Source organism: Pristiophorus japonicus, chromosome 9, assembly GCF_044704955.1.
Source record: "Pristiophorus japonicus isolate sPriJap1 chromosome 9, sPriJap1.hap1, whole genome shotgun sequence".
Classification (NCBI taxonomy): domain Eukaryota; kingdom Metazoa; phylum Chordata; class Chondrichthyes; family Pristiophoridae; genus Pristiophorus; species Pristiophorus japonicus.
In genome coordinates this window covers 118,697,248-118,715,455 of record NC_091985.1, presented here as the reverse complement: position 1 = coordinate 118,715,455, position 18,208 = coordinate 118,697,248, and the positions used below count along the sequence as shown (strand labels likewise).

Genomic DNA, 18,208 nt, shown 5'->3' with positions numbered 1-18,208 from the left:
TCCAATTCGCACAAAACTGAGAACTTACACAAAAGAACTGATTCCTGTAATCGGCAGTGCTACCGTAAGCGTCTCCTACGATGGAACGGTGCACAAGCTACCGCTCTGGGTGGTACCAGGCAATGGTCCCATGCTGCTCAGCAGGAGCTGGCTGGGAAAGATACGCTGGAACTGGGATGACGTCCGAGTGCGATCGCCCGCTGACGGCACTTCGTGTGCCCAGGTCTTAAACAAATTTCCTTCGCTGTTCGAACCAGGCATTGGGAAATTCCAAGGAGTAAAAGTGCAGATCCACCTAATTCTGGGGGCACGACCCATCCATCACAAGGCAAGAGCAGTACTGTATATGATGAGAGAAAAGTTAGAGATCGAGCTAGACCAACTGCAAAGAGAGGGCATCATCTCACCGATCAAGTTCAACGAGTGGGCCAGTCCTATTGTCCCAGTTCTCAAGGGAGACGGCACCGTCAGAATCTGTGGCGATTATAAAGTAACTATCCCTGCAGGACCAATACTCACTACCAAAGGTCGACGACCTCTTTGCAATGCTGGCGGGAGGAAAGACGTTCATGAAGCTGGATTTGACTTCAGCCTACATGACGCAGAAACTGGAGGAATCATCGAAGGGCCTCATCGACATCAACACGCACAAAAGTCTTTTCATTTATAACAGATGCCCGTTTGGAATTCAATCAGCGGCAGCGATATTCCAGAGAAACATGGAAAGCTTACTGAAGTCGGTCCCGTGCACTGTGGTCTTCCAGGACGACATCTTGGTTACAGGTCGGGACAGTCGAGCATCTGCAGAATCTGGAGGAGGTTCTTAGTCGACTCAACCGAATGGGGCTCAGGTTAAAACACTCGAAGTGCGTTTTCCTTGCGCCTGAAATGGAATTCCTGGGGAGGAGGATCGCGGCGGATGGCATCAGACCCACCGATTCGAAGACGGAGGCAATCGAGAACGCACCGAGGCCACAGAACGTGACGGAGCTGCGGTCGTTTCTAGGACTCTTGAACTACTTTGGTAACTTCTTACCGGGTCTCAGCACACTGTTAGAACCACTGCACGCCTTACTGTGTAAAGGGGACGAATGGGCATGGGGCAAAAGCCAAGAAAATGCCTTTGTAAAAGCGAGAAAATTGTTAGACTCAAACAAATTGCTTGCGTTGTATGATCCATGTAAGCGTTTGGTACTAGCATGTGATGCGTCACCATATGGCGTTGGGTGTGTATTGCAACAAGCTAATGATTTTGGGAAATTGCAACTGGTTGCTTATGCATCCAGGAGTCTGTCTAAGGCTGAGAGAGCCTACAGCATGATTGAAAAAGAAGCGTTAGCATGTGTCTATGGGGTAAAGAAAATGCATCAATATCTGTTTGGGCATAGACAATATTGTTATATATGTAAACTTGTATTTACTCTGTACAGCCACCAGAGGGCTCATTCCCTGGAGTCCCAAGGGATCCCATAATCCATTGGGAGCACAGGTATTTAAGGAGGCCTCACAGGTTGGAGAGACACTCTGGAGACCTACAGTAAAAAACTAAGGTCACACTTTACTTTGAGCTCACAGTGTTCAGTCTGACTATTTCTCCATACCTAACAGTGTTGAAATAGAAAATAATGAATTTGAAAGAGACTTGCGAACCTTATTAGACTCAACTGTCAACATATCCAACCATTGCAATCAACAAAGCCATTGGAATGTTGAACTACACACCCAAAACATAGAATACAAGGCAGAGGAGGCAGTGAATAAACTGATCAGATCATACCTGCATCCAGTTCTGGTCGCCAAGAAACAAGGGAGATGCTCAAGCAATAAGGCAGTGGAGAGCAGTGCCACTAGACTGATTCCTAATGTCAGGGTTTCTGAAATCTGAGGAAAGACTGGAGACACTTGGGTTTTTGAGGAACTGCGGCATCTGGGAGGTGATCTTATAGAAATATACCAAGGTAGTAAATGGTAAGCAAAAGGTTCATCTGCAAAACTACTTTAAAACAAACAGTGGGAGTACGACAAGGGACAAAAGTTCATACTATTACAAATAATTTTCGGAAAGGATATAATTGCCTTAGATGTAGTGTGACGAAGATTCACTGGACTGATTTCTGGTATATGGGGATTGTCCTTTGAGAAGAGATTTCATAGACTTGGCTTATATTCCCTACCTAGAGTTGAGAAGAATGAGAGGTGATCTCATTAAAATATAACATTCTTAACGGGCTTGACAGGGTAGATTCTGGGAGGATGTTTCCTCTGACTGGGGAGTCTAGAACTAGGGGTCACAGTCTCAGAATAAGGGGCCGGCCATTTAGGACTGAGATGAGGAGAAATGTCTTCACTCTAAGAACATAAGAACATAAGAAATAGGAGCAGGAGTCGGCCATTCAGCCCCTCGAACTTGCTCCGCCATTCCATAAGATCATGGCTGATCTTCTACCTCAACTCCACGTTCCTGCACTACCTCCATATCCCTCGATTCCCTTAATATCCAAAAATCTATTGATCTCTGTCATGAATATACTCAACGTCTGAACCTCCAAAGGGTTGTGAATCTTTGAAATGCTCTACCTCAGAGGGCCCCAGTACAGAACCTTGCGGTACCCCACTAGTCACCGCCTGCCATTCTGAAAAGTACCCATTTACTCCGACTCTTTGCTTCCTGTCTGACAACCAGTTCTCAATCCATGTCAGCACACTACCCCCAATCCCATGTGCTTTAACTTTTCACATTAGTCTCTTGTGTGGGACCTTGTCGAAAGCCTTCTGAAAGTCCAAATATACCACATCAACTGGTTCTCCCTTGTCCACTTGTCCCTTTCACAAATCCATGCTGACTTGGACCTATCATGTCACCTCTTTCCAAATGCGCTGCTATGACATCCTTAATAATTGATTCCATCATCTTACCCACTACCGATGTCAGGCTGACCGGTCTATAATTCTGTTTTCTCTCTCCCTCCTTTTTGAAAAAGTGGGGTTACATTGGCTACCCTCCACTCGATAGGAACTGATCCAGAGTCAATGGAATGTTGGAAAATGACTGTCAATGCATCCGCTATTTCCAAGGCCACCTCCTTAAGTACTCTGGGATGCAGTCCATCAGGCCCTGGGGATTTATCGGCCTTCAATCCCATCAATTTCCCCAACATAATTTCCCGACTAATAAGGATTTCCCTCAGTTCCTCCTCCTTACTAGACCCTCTGGCCCCTTTTATATCCAGAAGGTTGTTTGTGTCCTCCTTAGTGAATACCGAACCAAAGTACTTGTTCAATTGGTCCGCCATTTCTTTGTTCCCCGTTATGACTTCCCCTGATTCTGACTGCAGGGGACCTACGTTTGTCTTTACTAACCTTTTTCTCTTTACATATCTATAGAAACTTTTGCAATCCGTCTTAATGTTCCCTGCAAGCTTCTTCTCGTACTTCATTTTCCCAGCTGTTTACAGTGTACATTAATGATTTAGACGAGGGGATTAAATGTAGTATCTCCAAATTTGCGGATGACACTAAGTTAGGTGGCAGTGTGAGCTGCGAGGAGGGTGCTATGAGGCTGCAGAGCGACTTGGATAGGTTAGGTGAGTGGGCAAATGCATGGCAGATGAAGTATAATGTGGATAAATGTGAGGTTATCCACTTTGGTGGTAAAAACAGAGAGACAGACTATTATCTGAATGGTGACAGATTAGGAAAAGGGGAGGTTCAACGAGACCTGGGTGTCATGGTACATCAGTCATTGAAGGTTGGCATGCAGGTACAGCAGGTGGTTAAGAAAGCAAATGGCATGTTAGCCTTCATAGCGAGGGGATTTGAGTACAGGGGCAGGGAGGTGTTGCTACAGTTGTACAGGGCCTTGGTGAGGCCACACCTGGAGTATTGTGTACGGTTTTGGTCTCCTAACCTGAGGAAGGACATTCTTGCTATTGAGGGAGTGCAGCGAAGGTTCACCAGACTGATTCCCGGGATGGCGGGACTGACCTATCAAGAAAGACTGGATCAACTGGGCTTGTATTCACTGGAGTTCAGAAGAATGAGAGGGGACCTCATAGAAACGTTTAAAATTCTGATGGGTTTAGACAGGTTAGATGCAGGAAGAATGTTCCCAATGTTGGGGAAGTCCAGAACCAGGGGTCACAGTCCAAGGATAAGGGGTAAGCCATTTAGGACCGAGATGAGGAGAAACTTCTTCACCCAGAGAGTGGTGAACCTGTGGAATTCTCTAACACAGAAAGTAGTTGAGGCCAATTCACTAAATATATTCAAAAAGGAGTTAGATGTAGTCCTTACTACTAGGGGGATCAAGGGGTATGGCGAGAAAGCAGGAATGGGATACTGAAGTTGCATGTTCAGCCATGAACTCATTGAATGGCGGTGCAGGCTAGAAGGGCCGAATGGCCTACTCCTGCACCTATTTTCTATGTTTCTATGTTGTGGATGCTCAGTCATTGAGTATATTCAAGACTGAGATCGATAGATTTTTGGACACAAAGGGAATCGAGGGATATGGGAATAGTGCGGGAAGGTGGGGGTGAGGTCGAAGATCAGCCATGATCTTATTGAATGACGGAGCTGGCTCGAATAGCCTACTCCTGCTCCTATTTTTTGTACACTTAAGAAAACAGCTCCTCTTCATGCAGAGAATGATCAACACTTGGAATGCACTCGGGGCAGTGTGGTGGAGGCGAACCACCTGGAATCATTTAAGAAAGAGTTGGGTGCAGCAATTGTAGAATTGTTGTGTATGCATGAATTAAGATGAGCCAATTGGTTTTCCTCACCAACATTGTGCTCTAATGGCCCTCCGGTGCCAAGCTCTCTGCTGCAGTGCAGAACCCAGTCACCCAGCACAGGAACAATGCGTGGAGAGGCAGCATCCTTCTGGGGCTGGGATGGGGTGATTAAAAAAAAATACCTCTCTGTTTCCAATAAATCTTATAAAGTAGATTTAATTAAAAGACAGTGTTAGTTGTAATTTTGGGAAGATACACCAATATTGGCTCTATTGGAACTTCATATATACTTTGGCACTGCCTTCTCCAAATGGTCACGTTGCAGCATCACAATCCAGGCAAATCCAGCTTGTGGTGGGATGACCTGGGACCAAGGAAAGCTGTTGGTCCCTGGGAGTTGCGTGAGTAAATCGTTTATTTTTTTTTTTGAACTGCTCTCCCTCGCCCCTTTACGTTGATTCTCCGCTCGATGGCAAACCTAAGATCAGCAACTCACCATATGTGAAACGCCTGCCCTTCGTTTTCACACGAGTGTTGGAGCATCAAAGCACTGCCATACCAATGGCCAGAACTTCAGTGGGAGCATCGCAAGGTTTACTGATCAAAGCTCGAATCTACAAACGGTGTATAAATATTTCAAAAAAATATTACGTGCAGCTAATTCCTTCTCTGTCACATTACCTGCAGAGTGTTAAATGGTGATTTGATACAAGGGCACATTTAATTTAAAGCAGTGGGACCAAGCTCAATGTGTAAATGTCACTTGGGGTTTGGTCCTAAAGATGAAAACTTTAATAATTATCTCTTGGCAGGGATAGGGAATAAACTTCTTCCTTGTATTGCAACTCTGAACTGCTTTTAAGCATGGGGAAAGCTAAATTTCACAGCCATGTTGGAACTGAAGGTGATTTTTTGTTGAGGTACTTGTGAGAAAAAAAATCTCCTTAATGTAGAAAATGAGATGGCACATCTGAAGAGTTTAAATAATCTGATTTTATAATCTAGCACTATGAAAAAGAAACCCTTTTCGCTGTACTCTCTTGAAGACATTGACCCATTTGGGACGTGGTTCCAAGTTGGCCAAGTTTAATTTTGCCCTCGCCCGATCACCACAAACATGTCCTTTCAAGCAGGAATCACTTGGGTAGCAGTTAGAACTGGGAATCCAGGCTTTTTTCCTCTCACTATTACAGGCTTGATGAAGCCAATTGATAGAATGACACAGCACAGAAGGAGGCTATTCAGCCCATCGTGCCTGTGCTGGAGGCTGAGATTAGTTAACTCGGTAGAGACCAGAGAGTGAATCTGAAACCTTTTAGTCAGTGTGTTTAAGTTACACATTGTCGCTGCCAGACTCTGGTGCTGCCATTGATGCAAATGTTCTTTTCAAAATTACAAGCAGGAATTTCTGTTCTCTGATACAAGTCCCAGTGACAGACTGGTTTGATGTGTTTGACTCACTGTTGTAATAGTTCCGAACCATGAGGCAAAAGGGTCACTTTTGATGTATAATTAGTCTCAAGTATACTGTCTCTTTTCTAACTGCTCAAAAAAGTTGTGCTTGAAGTTTGGTGCCTGATTCCTTTTGATCTGTTTATTTATAGTGGGCTGGAAGTTGTGGATGAAAAGCATGGTCCCCAAATGGAGGAATATTGCAGCTTTAATGATTAAGACTTTCACTCGAATCAAGAGGATGCCTGGGTAGGTTTTGTTTTTATTTTTTAGGCAGCGTTTGATAGACATGAGTTGCAGTGAGATAATGTGTCTATTTGGCAATTAATGATGTACGGGTCACTTCAAGCTTGTGTTGTGTTAGTCTACATGTGAACTTCCATCAAAAAAAGATGATTTGAAATGTGAATACTGTACCGTGGTTCATTTAATGGGAGCATCGCAATGGGAGAAATAGATCAGTATGACTACATTTAAGGTGTAAATTTGTGGATAAGCAAGTGAAAGATAGTGCTGTTTACAACTCACCAACACCTGTATTGTTGCATAATCTGAATGTTATTAAAAAATCTTATGATTGGGTTTTATTTCAGTACACCAACCAATCACATGTACATAATCTCCTGGTATTCTGAATTGCTAAATATTTTGAAGGGTACAGTTAATTTCAGTCTTTTTTTGCTGAACATCTTCTTCTGTGACCCACAGGTTTCTTTGCTTCCAGTTCTTCCTGCCAGTTATTCAGATCTCACTGATATGCCTTTGCATTGGAGGCAATCCAAAGGATTTGCCTATGGCTGTGGTGGACAATGATACAGGACAACCCGCCATGAGTCAGAAGATTCTGAGACATCTAGACAACAACACAATTATCCAGGTTATTTATATGTTTCATCGTGTCTACAGCACAGATACAGGCCATTCGGCCCAACAGTTTCATGCGGAGTTTATGCTCCACACGAACCTCTTTCCACCTTTCTTCATCTCACCCCATCAACATATCCTTCTATTCATTTCTCCCTCATGTGCTTATCCAGCTTCCCCATAAATATATCTATGCTATGCAGCTCAACTACTCCCTGTGGTACTGAGTTCTGCATTCTCCCCACTCTCTGGGTAAAGAAGTTTCTCCTGAATTCACTATTGGATTTAATAGTGACTATCTTATATTTTTGCAACAAGAGGGTTGTCCTATGAGGAGAGATTGAGTAGAATGGGCCCAAATTCTCTGGAGTTTAAAAGGACGAGAGGTGATCTCATTGAAACATATAAAACATTTTCGAGGGCTTGACAGGGTAGATGGTGAGAGGCTGTTTCCCCTGGCTGGAGAGTCTAGAACTAGGGGTCATAGTCTCAGGATAAGGGGTCAGCCATTTTGGACTGAGCTGAAGAGAAATTTCTTCACTCAGAGGGTTGTGACTCTTTGGAATTTTCTACTCCAGAGGGCTGTGGATGCTCAGTCATTGAGTACATTAAAGACTGAGATCAATAGATTCTTGGGCACCAAGGGAATCAAGGGAGATGGGGATACGGCGGGAAAGTGGAGTTGATGTAGAAGTTCAACCATGTTCTTATTAAATGGCGGATCAAGCTCGAGGGGCTGTATGGCCTACTCCTGCTCCTATTTCTTATATTCTTATGACCTCTATATATTATATATATGTGTGTGTGTGTGTGCACGTGCGTTTATCAATATTCCTTTGTTAAGTGAAGTACAATAGAAAACCTCAGATTTTGAAGACATTATCTAACCTTTACCGGTCTTGCTGAATCGTCAATAAGCACAGCCGCTTGTAAGATCTTTGCTGCTGATAGTAACATTGGTGACAGTAAGATTGAGCCCACTTTACTTTACCAAGAAACCTCATTTTGAAACTCAGGGTGGGAGGTGGATTTCTTAGAAATTGGCATGTGAGTGATGTGAATGCCATATAAGAGGAAGAGAGTGTTTGAAGACCAGGACCTCAAACCTGGCACCAAGCTTTATGGTCTATAGGGCAGTAGTGATACCCGCCCTCCTATATTGCTCAGAGACGTGGACCATATACAGTAGACACCTCAAAGCGCTGGAGAAGTACCACCAACTCTGCCTCCGCAAGATCCTGCAAATCCACTGGGAGGATAGGCACACCAACGTTAGTGTTCTCACTCAGGCCAACATCGAAGCGCTGACCACACTCGACCAGCACTGTTGGGCAGGCCACATTGTTCGCATGCCCGACAAGAGACTCCCAAAGCAAGCACTCTACTTGGAACTCCTACACGGCAAACAAGCCCAAGGTGGACAGAGGAAACGTTTCAAGGACACCCTCAAAGCCTCCTTGAAAAAGCAACATCCCCACTGGCACCTGGGAATCCCTGGCCCAAGACCACGCTAAGTGGAGGAAGAGCATCCCGGAGGGCGTTGAACATCTCGAGTGTCGTTGCCGAGAGCATGCAGAAACCAAATGCAGACAGCGGAAGGAGCGTGCGGAAAACCAGGCTCCCCACCCACCCTATCCTTCAACCACTGTGTGTCCCACCTGTGACAGTGACTAATTTCAGTCAATGGACTGTTCAGTCACCTGAGAACTCACTTTTAGAGTGGAAGCAAGTCTTCCTCGATTTTGGGGGACTGCCTATGATGATAATGGAAGCATTTGAACCAGCAGGTGTTCAAAAAGTGAAGAGAGGCCCAGTGATTAGCCAAACCTTTAAAAAGAATTCTGGATGATCCTGTTTGGGTAACTGGCTGTTTAGAACATAAGAAATAGGAGCAGAAGTAGGCCATACAGCTCCTCGAGCCTGCTCCGACATTCCATATGATCATGGCTCAACTTCTACATCAACTCCACTTTCCCGCCCTATCCCCAAAAATCTATCGATCTCAGCCTTGAATATACTCATGACTGAGCATCCACAACCCTCTGGGATCGAGAATTCCAAAGATTCACAACTCTTCGAGTGAAGAGATTTCTCCTCATCTCTGTCCTAACTGGCTGACCCCTTATCCTGAGACTGTGACCCCCTAGTCCTAGACCCTCCAGGAAGGGGAAACAGCCTCTCAGCATCTACCTTGTCCAACCCTCTAAGGATTTTATATATTTCAGTGAGATAGAGATGGAGATATTGGGGCCATTCACGCCTCCGGTTAGCGTCCCCAGGGCCCAAATGACTTTGCGACCGAGCGCGGCACCGCTAACAACTCCGGCTAAGTTCGTTGGGAATTTAGAGGCGGTGCTACAGTGTTGCTCCCGATCTCCTACGCCCATAGATCATGATGTCATCACCGTGCACATCGCCCCGTTCGCGCCCCGGATCCTAAATTGGGTTTCAGCGCCGGGTGATGACGGCGACTTGCTTCGGGACCCAACGACCGGCCGTTAGCGGGGAGGAACTTAAAGGAGAGGTGGCCGGCTGCTGCTGATAATAATCTCCCGTTTCCTTTCCGCCGCGTGCCGCTTCGGTCGCAGGGTCGCTGTTGCGATCGCTCCGTCTCTTCACTCTGCTTGAGTGTCGGGCTGATCACATGGCACCCCGCACCCCGGTGATCCAGGTAGGTGCGTTCCTCGTATACAGCTTGGACCCTTCCCTTTAATTCAGGGAAGTGCCTCTCGTACACGGCAGCGCTACACAGCCCAGTGCGTAGCGCTGCTGAGCCGTGCACCCTGCTCCCGCCCCAGGAAGGGAGTGGAACGCTTGATTTATGTTCCACCTTGTTTCGGAGGCAGTAACCCCAATTTATTGTGAGAGGCGAGACTTCTGCACCTGGCACAAAGTCTTGCACTTTCGGGGCGGCACCGAATTTCTAGGCCGGAAGTCCTGTTGAAATGTGTTCCACCAGAAAGTGGATGCAATTGGGGAAAGTGGAGCTTGTGCTATGGCTTTGGGTGAATCTTTCCTAATTGGGTTTAACTCACTTGAAGAATTTCCAAGATCGATAAAGTGCTGGGTTTCAAACTGGGAGTATGAGAGGTATCCAGGGATCTGCAAGGTAATAGTTACAAGAGACGTGAAGGAGCAGAGCTGAATGGTAAAGAGAGATAAGACAGTGAGGCTCAAGCATGGAAATCTGAAATAGAAACACAAAATGCTGGTCAGGCAGCATCTGCGGGGAGGGAGAAACAGCGTTAACGTTTCAGATTGGTGACCTTTCGTCAGACAGCGAGGGGTGGAGCAATTGAGACCTGCGTCAGAATCCACGGTCTTGGACTCTTCTGAGAGATGAGGAGGAGAGTCGGGCATCTGGAAACTGACAGGGAAAACCCGTGAAGATAACTATCAATTTCGAGGAGTATTTGAGGAACTTTGTGATTTGGGATTGTGGAATGATCCTTGGATTCTCAGAGCAGGAGTCTCCAGCTACATAGCTATACCCTTCCTCCACAACTCTCCGCAAAGCTCCTGTTGAGCTTGAGTTGAAGATGTGCAAATGAAGTGCACATGACCTTTCTGTCTGAAATGTTGAAAGTTGCTCACAGTAGTGGTACACTTTTGGCACCTTTATCACTGGCGTTATGCAAATTCCACTTCAATTTTCATCACCATTCTGGAAATGATTCCATCTGTTTACAGTCAGTCACTGAGAAACAAAATAGGCTTGTTGATTTTTATCAATGATAAAAAATGAATGGTTAGAAAGCACTGCAGTTCTTTTATTTAACAATCATATAGATAAATAAGACAAGAAAGAAAAAATCTAATTCCCAGAGTCTCAGTGGAAGTTTTGCGAAGCCCTGGGAAACTGTCATAGTTTCCCACAAGGGGATGAAAATACATGGATGGAATTCAGAGTATTCCTTACCGAATGCTATTTGCCTTTTTGCTTTGCTGTAACATTAATTATCGGACAAAATATTGTCACAGGTGGCAAATTGCATGAGCGAATGGAGATGCTTTGAAGCTACTCAGCCCTCTTTAGCGCAAGGCTATTTATTGCTGTCTACTTACAAGAAATGAAATGGGCTCCATAAGGGGCGTTCGCATGAATCTTTGTGTATTTGGAAATGCAGCTGCTCAGATTTTTCTACAGCAACAACAACTTTTATTTATATGGCGCCTTTAATGTAGTAAAACGTCCCAATGGCGCTTCACAGCAGTGTTATAAGACAAAACAAATAAATTTGACACTGAGCCACAGAAGAAGTAATTGCAGCAGATGACCAAAAGCTTGGTCAAAGAGGTAGGTTTTAAGGAATGTCTTAAAGGAGGAAAGAGAGGCACAGAGGCGCAGAGGTTTAGGGAGGGAGATCCAGAGCTTAGGGCCCAGGCAGCTGAAGGCACGGCCATCGATGGTTGAGCAGTTATAATCGGGGATGCTCATGAGGACAGAATTTGAGGAACACAGATATCTCATGGGTTGTGAGGCTGAAAGAGAGTACAGAGATAGTGAGGGACGAGGCCATGGAGGGATTTGTAAACAAGGATGAGAATTTTGAAATCGAGGCGTTGCTTAACCAGGAGCCAATGTAGGTCAGCGAGCACAGGGGTGATGGGTGATCGGGACTTGGTGCGAGTTAGGACACGGGCTGCTGAGTTTTAGATTAGCTCCAGTTTAGATAGGGTAGAATGTTGAAGGCCAGCCAGGACATGGGCTTATATAACCTTCAATTATATAACACTGCAAATGAAGCAACAGGTCTGAAGACCAAGCACAGAGGCGACTTTTTAATTTTTCTGATTTAGATTTAGCACAGTATCTGTTGAATTAGTGCCACTGTGTTTAACAATATTAAATATATTTCTTCAAAAATACACTGTGTAACACTGTGTTTGAGAATGTCCCCAGAAATATGAGCACATTTTTCAGTCATAACAAATATGCTTCTTATTATTTGAAGTCTATTAAAGATCTAAAGAGAATCATGACTTTTGTTCAAATCCAAAATATTATCAAAACTTGATGAGGTGTCTTGAATTATTTAACATTACATTTTTATCAGCACATGATCTACCTTTGCTGAGACATGTTTTGAAGAGTTCAGGAAAGATGTGGAGAAGTGCTTTCCTGTGGAAGTTCCCAAGCACAGCAATGATGCAAATGCATAAATTACATGGTTTCAGTTTTCCAGGATAAAATCATTTTTATCTCAGTACTTCGAATGTCAAAATATCTAACATTTAATATTTCATCCCAGTTTCATGACATTTAAGTCATTTCTGTTTATTGTACACGGTCTGGTGATGTCAGTGGAAATAATTGTCATCTGTGTGAGTACAGAACTGTGCTTGCACTGTTATAAAGGGGGAGGCCAGGCATCTGAATATGCATTGGTGCCTTTTACTGATCTTCTGTTTTGCTGTTTTAATATATACCGATTACTGGTGGATTGGTCGTCAAAAAAGCTAGCATCAACTCGATGGGCCAACTGGCCCCCTTCTGTTCTGTACTATTCTCTGATTCTACATACTGGGTTGCATTTTTTGCCAGTTTTTTCTTTTCTGTAAAGTTTGTGCACCATTGCTGGATGATACAAGCGTGAATTTTGCATGGCTCCACTCCAGCTGAAAGAACCATGAGTGTTGGGAATCGGGTGATCTGCATTCCCATTGATCTCTGGGGGAACAGGTCCGTGCAAAACTTGCTGTAAGATACTGTCATTTTGACATTAAGCCTGAGGAAGACAACTAAATTACCCGCGGAAAAGTTCAGCAATTCTATTTTATATCAAAATTGGAATTTTATTGCACTTTTATATCAACATATTGGGCCTTTCATTGCTCACCAAAGAGTTCATGCTTTCTTGTGCATTGCTGGTTGGTTGTTGTATCTTGCAGATCCACCTAAACCAGTCTGATGCCATTAAGGGAGTAACAGATGGTAAATACTGGGGTGCAATTGGCTTTGGAGCAAACTTCACACGGGACTTTCTTTTAAGGTAAACTGTAATTTATAAAAGTTGCTTTATTTTGAGATGCTTATCAGTACAGTTGTTCTGGTGATGCAAGAAACAACTGGAAGTACATCAAACACTGCTCTGTCCATGTCTTTTTGTAGTAATGTCTGTGTCTGGTTTAATTTTAGGATGACTCAGAAGATGGTTGATGAAAGCACAGTTGATGGGGGCTCCGTCCATGTCTGGCTGGACATGACCAGTACGTTTGTTAAAGCTTTTTCTCTGTAAACTGTGGCAAAGGAGAATGTTCAGATGGGTAAAAACATGAAACTTATTTCTACTAGTTTCATAGCCTCCACATACAAATGAAGCCATTACACAAATGCAGGGAAATCCTCGCAAATTCGTTCTCTTTGAGGGTGGAGAGCTCTGCTGCTATTTTCTGGCCTGTGGATTAAAAAGACCTTGTTCTGATATTATCCTGAAGTTCCTTTAATTCTGCTGTTGACATAAATTCACTTCTCTTGCTACACGCCAGGAAAAAATAGTTCACCATAGTTTAATGACATTTTTCTAAGGTTCAGTTTATGCAGCTGGCCTTAGGAATCATTTATTTTTGGTACGCTGCTGATGTTATTTTTACCATATTTCACAATCACTACTTCTAACTTTTTGGGGCCAATTGCCTCAGTTGAGGTCTTCATTGGCACTTTGGGTGACTTCCTTTCAGCGTTAGTTGTTGCCAAGAGCCAGAATCTAAACTTCCACATCTTGTAAGTTATTATATAAATATGGATAACTGAGGCCATTTGGCCCATCTTAGTCCATCCATCCACAAAATCCCTGCATTCCCCCATTACAGCATCTAATTTTTTGGAGGGCATAGTTCCAAGGTTTTACCCCTCTGCTACTCCATTGGATGTCCACTCCATTATTGATCACAGTCCATTCATCACTTTTCATGTGAGGAACCTTCTGGTAGTAGTCTTAAATTGGCCTTTTGCTAGTTTGTCTTGTTTTCCGCTGTTACTTTGCAGGTTTTAGAAATTCAAGTTCGCCCATGATAAAGTGCTGCGACTTTTTATGCTAACCGTTTTGTTGCCCTTGCTTCAGAGTACTGAGCGCTCCTGATAGAGGCTGTATCCACAATTGGCAGCTGTGCTGCCTGCAAATATTCTACAATTTGCTGAGTGCATGACCTGCTTTAGAAAAGGCCTCCTCATTAACTTATGGAATACTTACAAAACCAAACCAAATATTCCAGGTTACACATGGAATCGTGTGAAAACTTCTCACTGTGGCAGAGGGTGGTTTTTATGTGAAAAGCTGAGTCAAGCCATTGAATGAACTTTGCACAAAGACCATTTTCTGCAGCACAATAGGTTGCATGCCCAGGAAGACGTATCTGGGTCCATGATGCGAGCCAGCATTGGGGCAATTGCAGTGCTATCCATTGCTGTAGCACAGGGCACCGATTTACTGATTTATTTGGTCAGTGCTACTCTAAGTGCAGGAGAAGTGATGTGATAAAGTAACTGAGCATGACAACCTCAACAACAACAACAACTTACACTTATAATAAAATGGGTGTCATGGTACATCAGTCATTGAAGGTTGGCATGCAGGTGCAGCAGGCGGTTAAGAAAGCAAATGGCATGTTGGCCTTCATAGCAAGGGGATTTGAGTACAGGGGCAGGGAGGTGTTGCTACAGTTGTACAGGGCATTGGTGAGGCCACACCTGGAGTATTGTGTACAGTTTTGGTCTCCTAACCTGAGGAAGGACATTCTTGCTATTGAGGGAGTGCAGCGAAGGTTCACCAGACTGATTCCCGGGATGGCGGGACTGACCTATCAAGAAAGACTGGATCAACTGGGCTTGACAAATCTTCTGGAATTTTTTGAGGATGTTTCCAGTAGAGTGGACAAGGGAGAACCAGTTGATGTGGTATATTTGGACTTTCAGAAGGCGTTCGACAAGGTCCCACACAAGAGATTGATGTGCAAAGTTAGAGCACATGGGATTGGGGGTAGTGTACTGACATGGATTGAGAACTGGTTGTCAGACAGGAAGCAAAGAGTAGGAGTAAATGGGTACTTTTCAGAATGGCAGGCAGTGACTAGTGGGGTACCGCAAGGTTCTGTGCTGGGGCCCCAGCTGTTTACACTGTACATTAATGATTTAGATGAGGGGATTAAATGTAGTATCTCCAAATTTGCGGATGACACTAAGTTGGGTGGCAGTGTGAGCTGCGAGGAGGATGCTGTGAGGCTGCAGAGCGACTTGGATAGGTTAGGTGAGTGGGCAAATGCATGGCAGATGAAGTATAATGTGGATAAATGTGAGGTTATCCACTTTGGTGGTAAAAACAGAGAGACAGACTATTATCTGAATGGTGACAGATTAGGAAAAGGGGAGGTGCAAAGAGACCTGGGTGTCATGGTACATCAGTCATTGAAGGTTGGCATGCAGGTGCAGCAGGCGGTTAAGAAAGCAAATGGCATGTTGGCCTTCATAGCAAGGGGATTTGAGTACAGGGGCAGGGAGGTGTTGCTACAGTTGTACAGGGCATTGGTGAGGCCACACCTGGAGTATTGTGTACAGTTTTGGTCTCCTAACCTGAGGAAGGACATTCTTGCTATTGAGGGAGTGCAGCGAAGGTTCACCAGACTGATTCCCGGGATGGCGGGACTGACCTATCAAGAAAGACTGGATCAACTGGGCTTGTATTCACTGGAGTTCAGAAGAATGAGAGGGGACCTCATAGAAACATATAAAATTCTGACGGGGTTAGACAGGTTAGATGCAGGAAGAATGTTCCCAATGTTGGGGAAGTCCAGAACCAGGGGTCACAGTCTAAGGATAAGGGGTAAGCCATTTAGGACCGAGATGCGGAGGAACTTCTTCACCCAGAGAGTGGTGAACCTGTGGAATTCTCTACCACAGAAAGTTGTTGAGGCCAATTCACTAAATATATTCAAAAAGGAGTTAGATGAGGTCCTTACTGCTAGGGGGATCAAGGGGTATGGCGAGAAAGCAGGAATGGGGAACTGAAGTTGAATGTTCAGCCATGAACTCATTGAATGGCGGTGCAGGCTAGAAGGGCCGAATGGCCTACTCCTGCACCTATTTTCTATGTTTCTATGTTTCTATGCTTCACAGGAGCGATTACAAAATAAAATTTGACATTGGGCCACATAAGGAGATATTAGGACAGGTGAGATAGGTTCTAAGGAGCATCACCAAGGAGAGGTAGAGAGGCGGCGAGGTTTAAGGAGGGAATTCCAGAGCTTACAGCTTAAGCAGCTGAAGACATGGCTACCAATGGTGCAACAATTAAAATCGGGGATTTTCTATCTCTGTAGCCCTCACCAACCTTACAAGCCTTCATGATCTCTGTACTCCTCCAATTCTGGCCTCTTGTGCATCGTTCCATCATCGGTGGCCGTGCCTTCAGCTGCCTAGGTCCTAAGCTCTGGAATTCCCTTCCTAAACCTCTCCACCTCTCCTCCTTTAAGACGCTCCTTAAAACATACCTCTTTGAACAAGCTTTTGGTCGCCTGCCCTAATATCTCCTTTTGTGGCTCGGTCTCAAATTTTGTTTTCCAATGCTCCTGTAAAGCGCATTGGGACGTTTTAATACGTTAAAGGCGCTATATAAATATAAATTATTGTTGTTGATGATGATCTTATTTGTATAAACAGTGAAATGTGCAATGGCTAGAGCAACATCTTTGTACTTCAGTTTGTGAAAGCAATGTGGCGGTTTGAAGATGAGGTGGAATTGATGTCTGCTTCACGTGTTTATTTACTTTCAGATCAACAACTTGCATTCACCATTGAACTAAAGCTACAAGAAGCAGTTGAGGTACTTTTAGAAGAAATATCACTTAGATTGTTCTGATCTTTCACCATCTAGCTTGACTACATTTTGTACACTCTCAATTGTCCTTCTGAATCATTTATCACAGGGTTTTGTTCAGGACGTCCTGGGAAATTACTCGTACTTGGCTTCTCTTCCAGTGAAGGTAAAAACACCAGTCTGCCAATCAGAATTCTTGTTTTCTTAGCTAAGCCCAAAGCCAGCATGTCTTAGGCAGAGTTTACAAATAAAGGTCAACTATTGATGCCCAGCATTGGGGCTTTATTCAATTATTTGATCCTGCTTGGGTTCCTGTGGTGGCAACGTCAAGTTTTTATTCGTGTCTAAAGGTGTGGTGGTAACCTTTAAAACACAATGGGGGCAACTTTTGACTTTGGGTGAGAGTATAAAATGGTCGATATTGATTCAACCGCCCTTTATGCACCTCCTCCGATTCTCATATCAGTTGACTTCAAATGGGAATGAAATCGGGAGAGATAACGGGCGGCTGAATCAATATCATCCAATTACACTATCACCTAAAGTCAAAATTACCCCCAGATAGTTTGATATTGGTCAGTTCTAGTTCGTACTTTGGTCACTTACAATTTATGATTGTTAGCCAGTGGGATTGCCCAGTTACTATCCATTCTTTCCCTTCCACTGTGATTATATATCATACTGACACTGCTCACTTCCTGTGCCTGCTGGCATCTTCAAAGCTCCAATTCCTCACTTAAAGTTTTATTTCACATTTAGTATTAAAAGTAGCTTCGAAAAATCACGTTCTCCCCCATCTCAATCACTCAGGTGTTCCTAGAACATGATGGCCTGAGCACAAGAGGTTGCACTGCCCCCTCTCCCATGCTCCTGTGAGCTGGCGACTGATGGAAGGAGAACTTTCCAACAATCTCGTTGATGGGCACAACTTCCATTTGCAATCTTTGTTTGAAGATTTCTGCAGTAAAACTATTGTCTTTGCCGTAAATTTAGCTCAAATGGTCATTCGTGTTTGAGGCTAGTGTGTAATTGTTGACAGGCTTTTCAACCATATCTAAGACAGTACAACAGAGCCCAATCCTGGTCTCCACATGAGTTAATTTCTAGTGTGGGCCACGGGATAGTAATCAACAGAAGGAGTCTTTGCTGCTGGCTTTTTCCCTTTATTCGTTCCTAGCCCAGTGCATTAACTGCTGCCCCAGCTAAGATCAGCTAACAGCACCGGGCATGAGCTGAACCTGAGAGATTCTGTTGTGTTGCGACTTAGCACCACTCAAGGTGCAGCTTCCCATTGCGCCGTTAGGAGTGCTACGGCCTGAACTATTTACCATTTTCAGATATCTT

The 18,208-nt window shown here is 44.2% G+C and overlaps 1 protein-coding gene across 1 annotated transcript in view; it reads left to right on the top strand.

The window, feature by feature from the left end:
• Window positions 1-18,208, top strand: part of abch1 (ATP-binding cassette, sub-family H, member 1) — a 132,347-nt gene that overhangs the window by 52,085 nt on the left and 62,054 nt on the right. Inside the window, exons 9-15 of the mRNA XM_070890990.1 lie at window positions 5,062-5,137; window positions 6,341-6,437; window positions 6,897-7,065; window positions 12,945-13,045; window positions 13,192-13,262; window positions 16,821-16,870; window positions 16,974-17,030. Coding sequence (XP_070747091.1) covers window positions 5,062-5,137; window positions 6,341-6,437; window positions 6,897-7,065; window positions 12,945-13,045; window positions 13,192-13,262; window positions 16,821-16,870; window positions 16,974-17,030 — 621 coding nt within the window. The remainder of the gene's footprint in view (window positions 1-5,061; window positions 5,138-6,340; window positions 6,438-6,896; window positions 7,066-12,944; window positions 13,046-13,191; window positions 13,263-16,820; window positions 16,871-16,973; window positions 17,031-18,208) is intronic.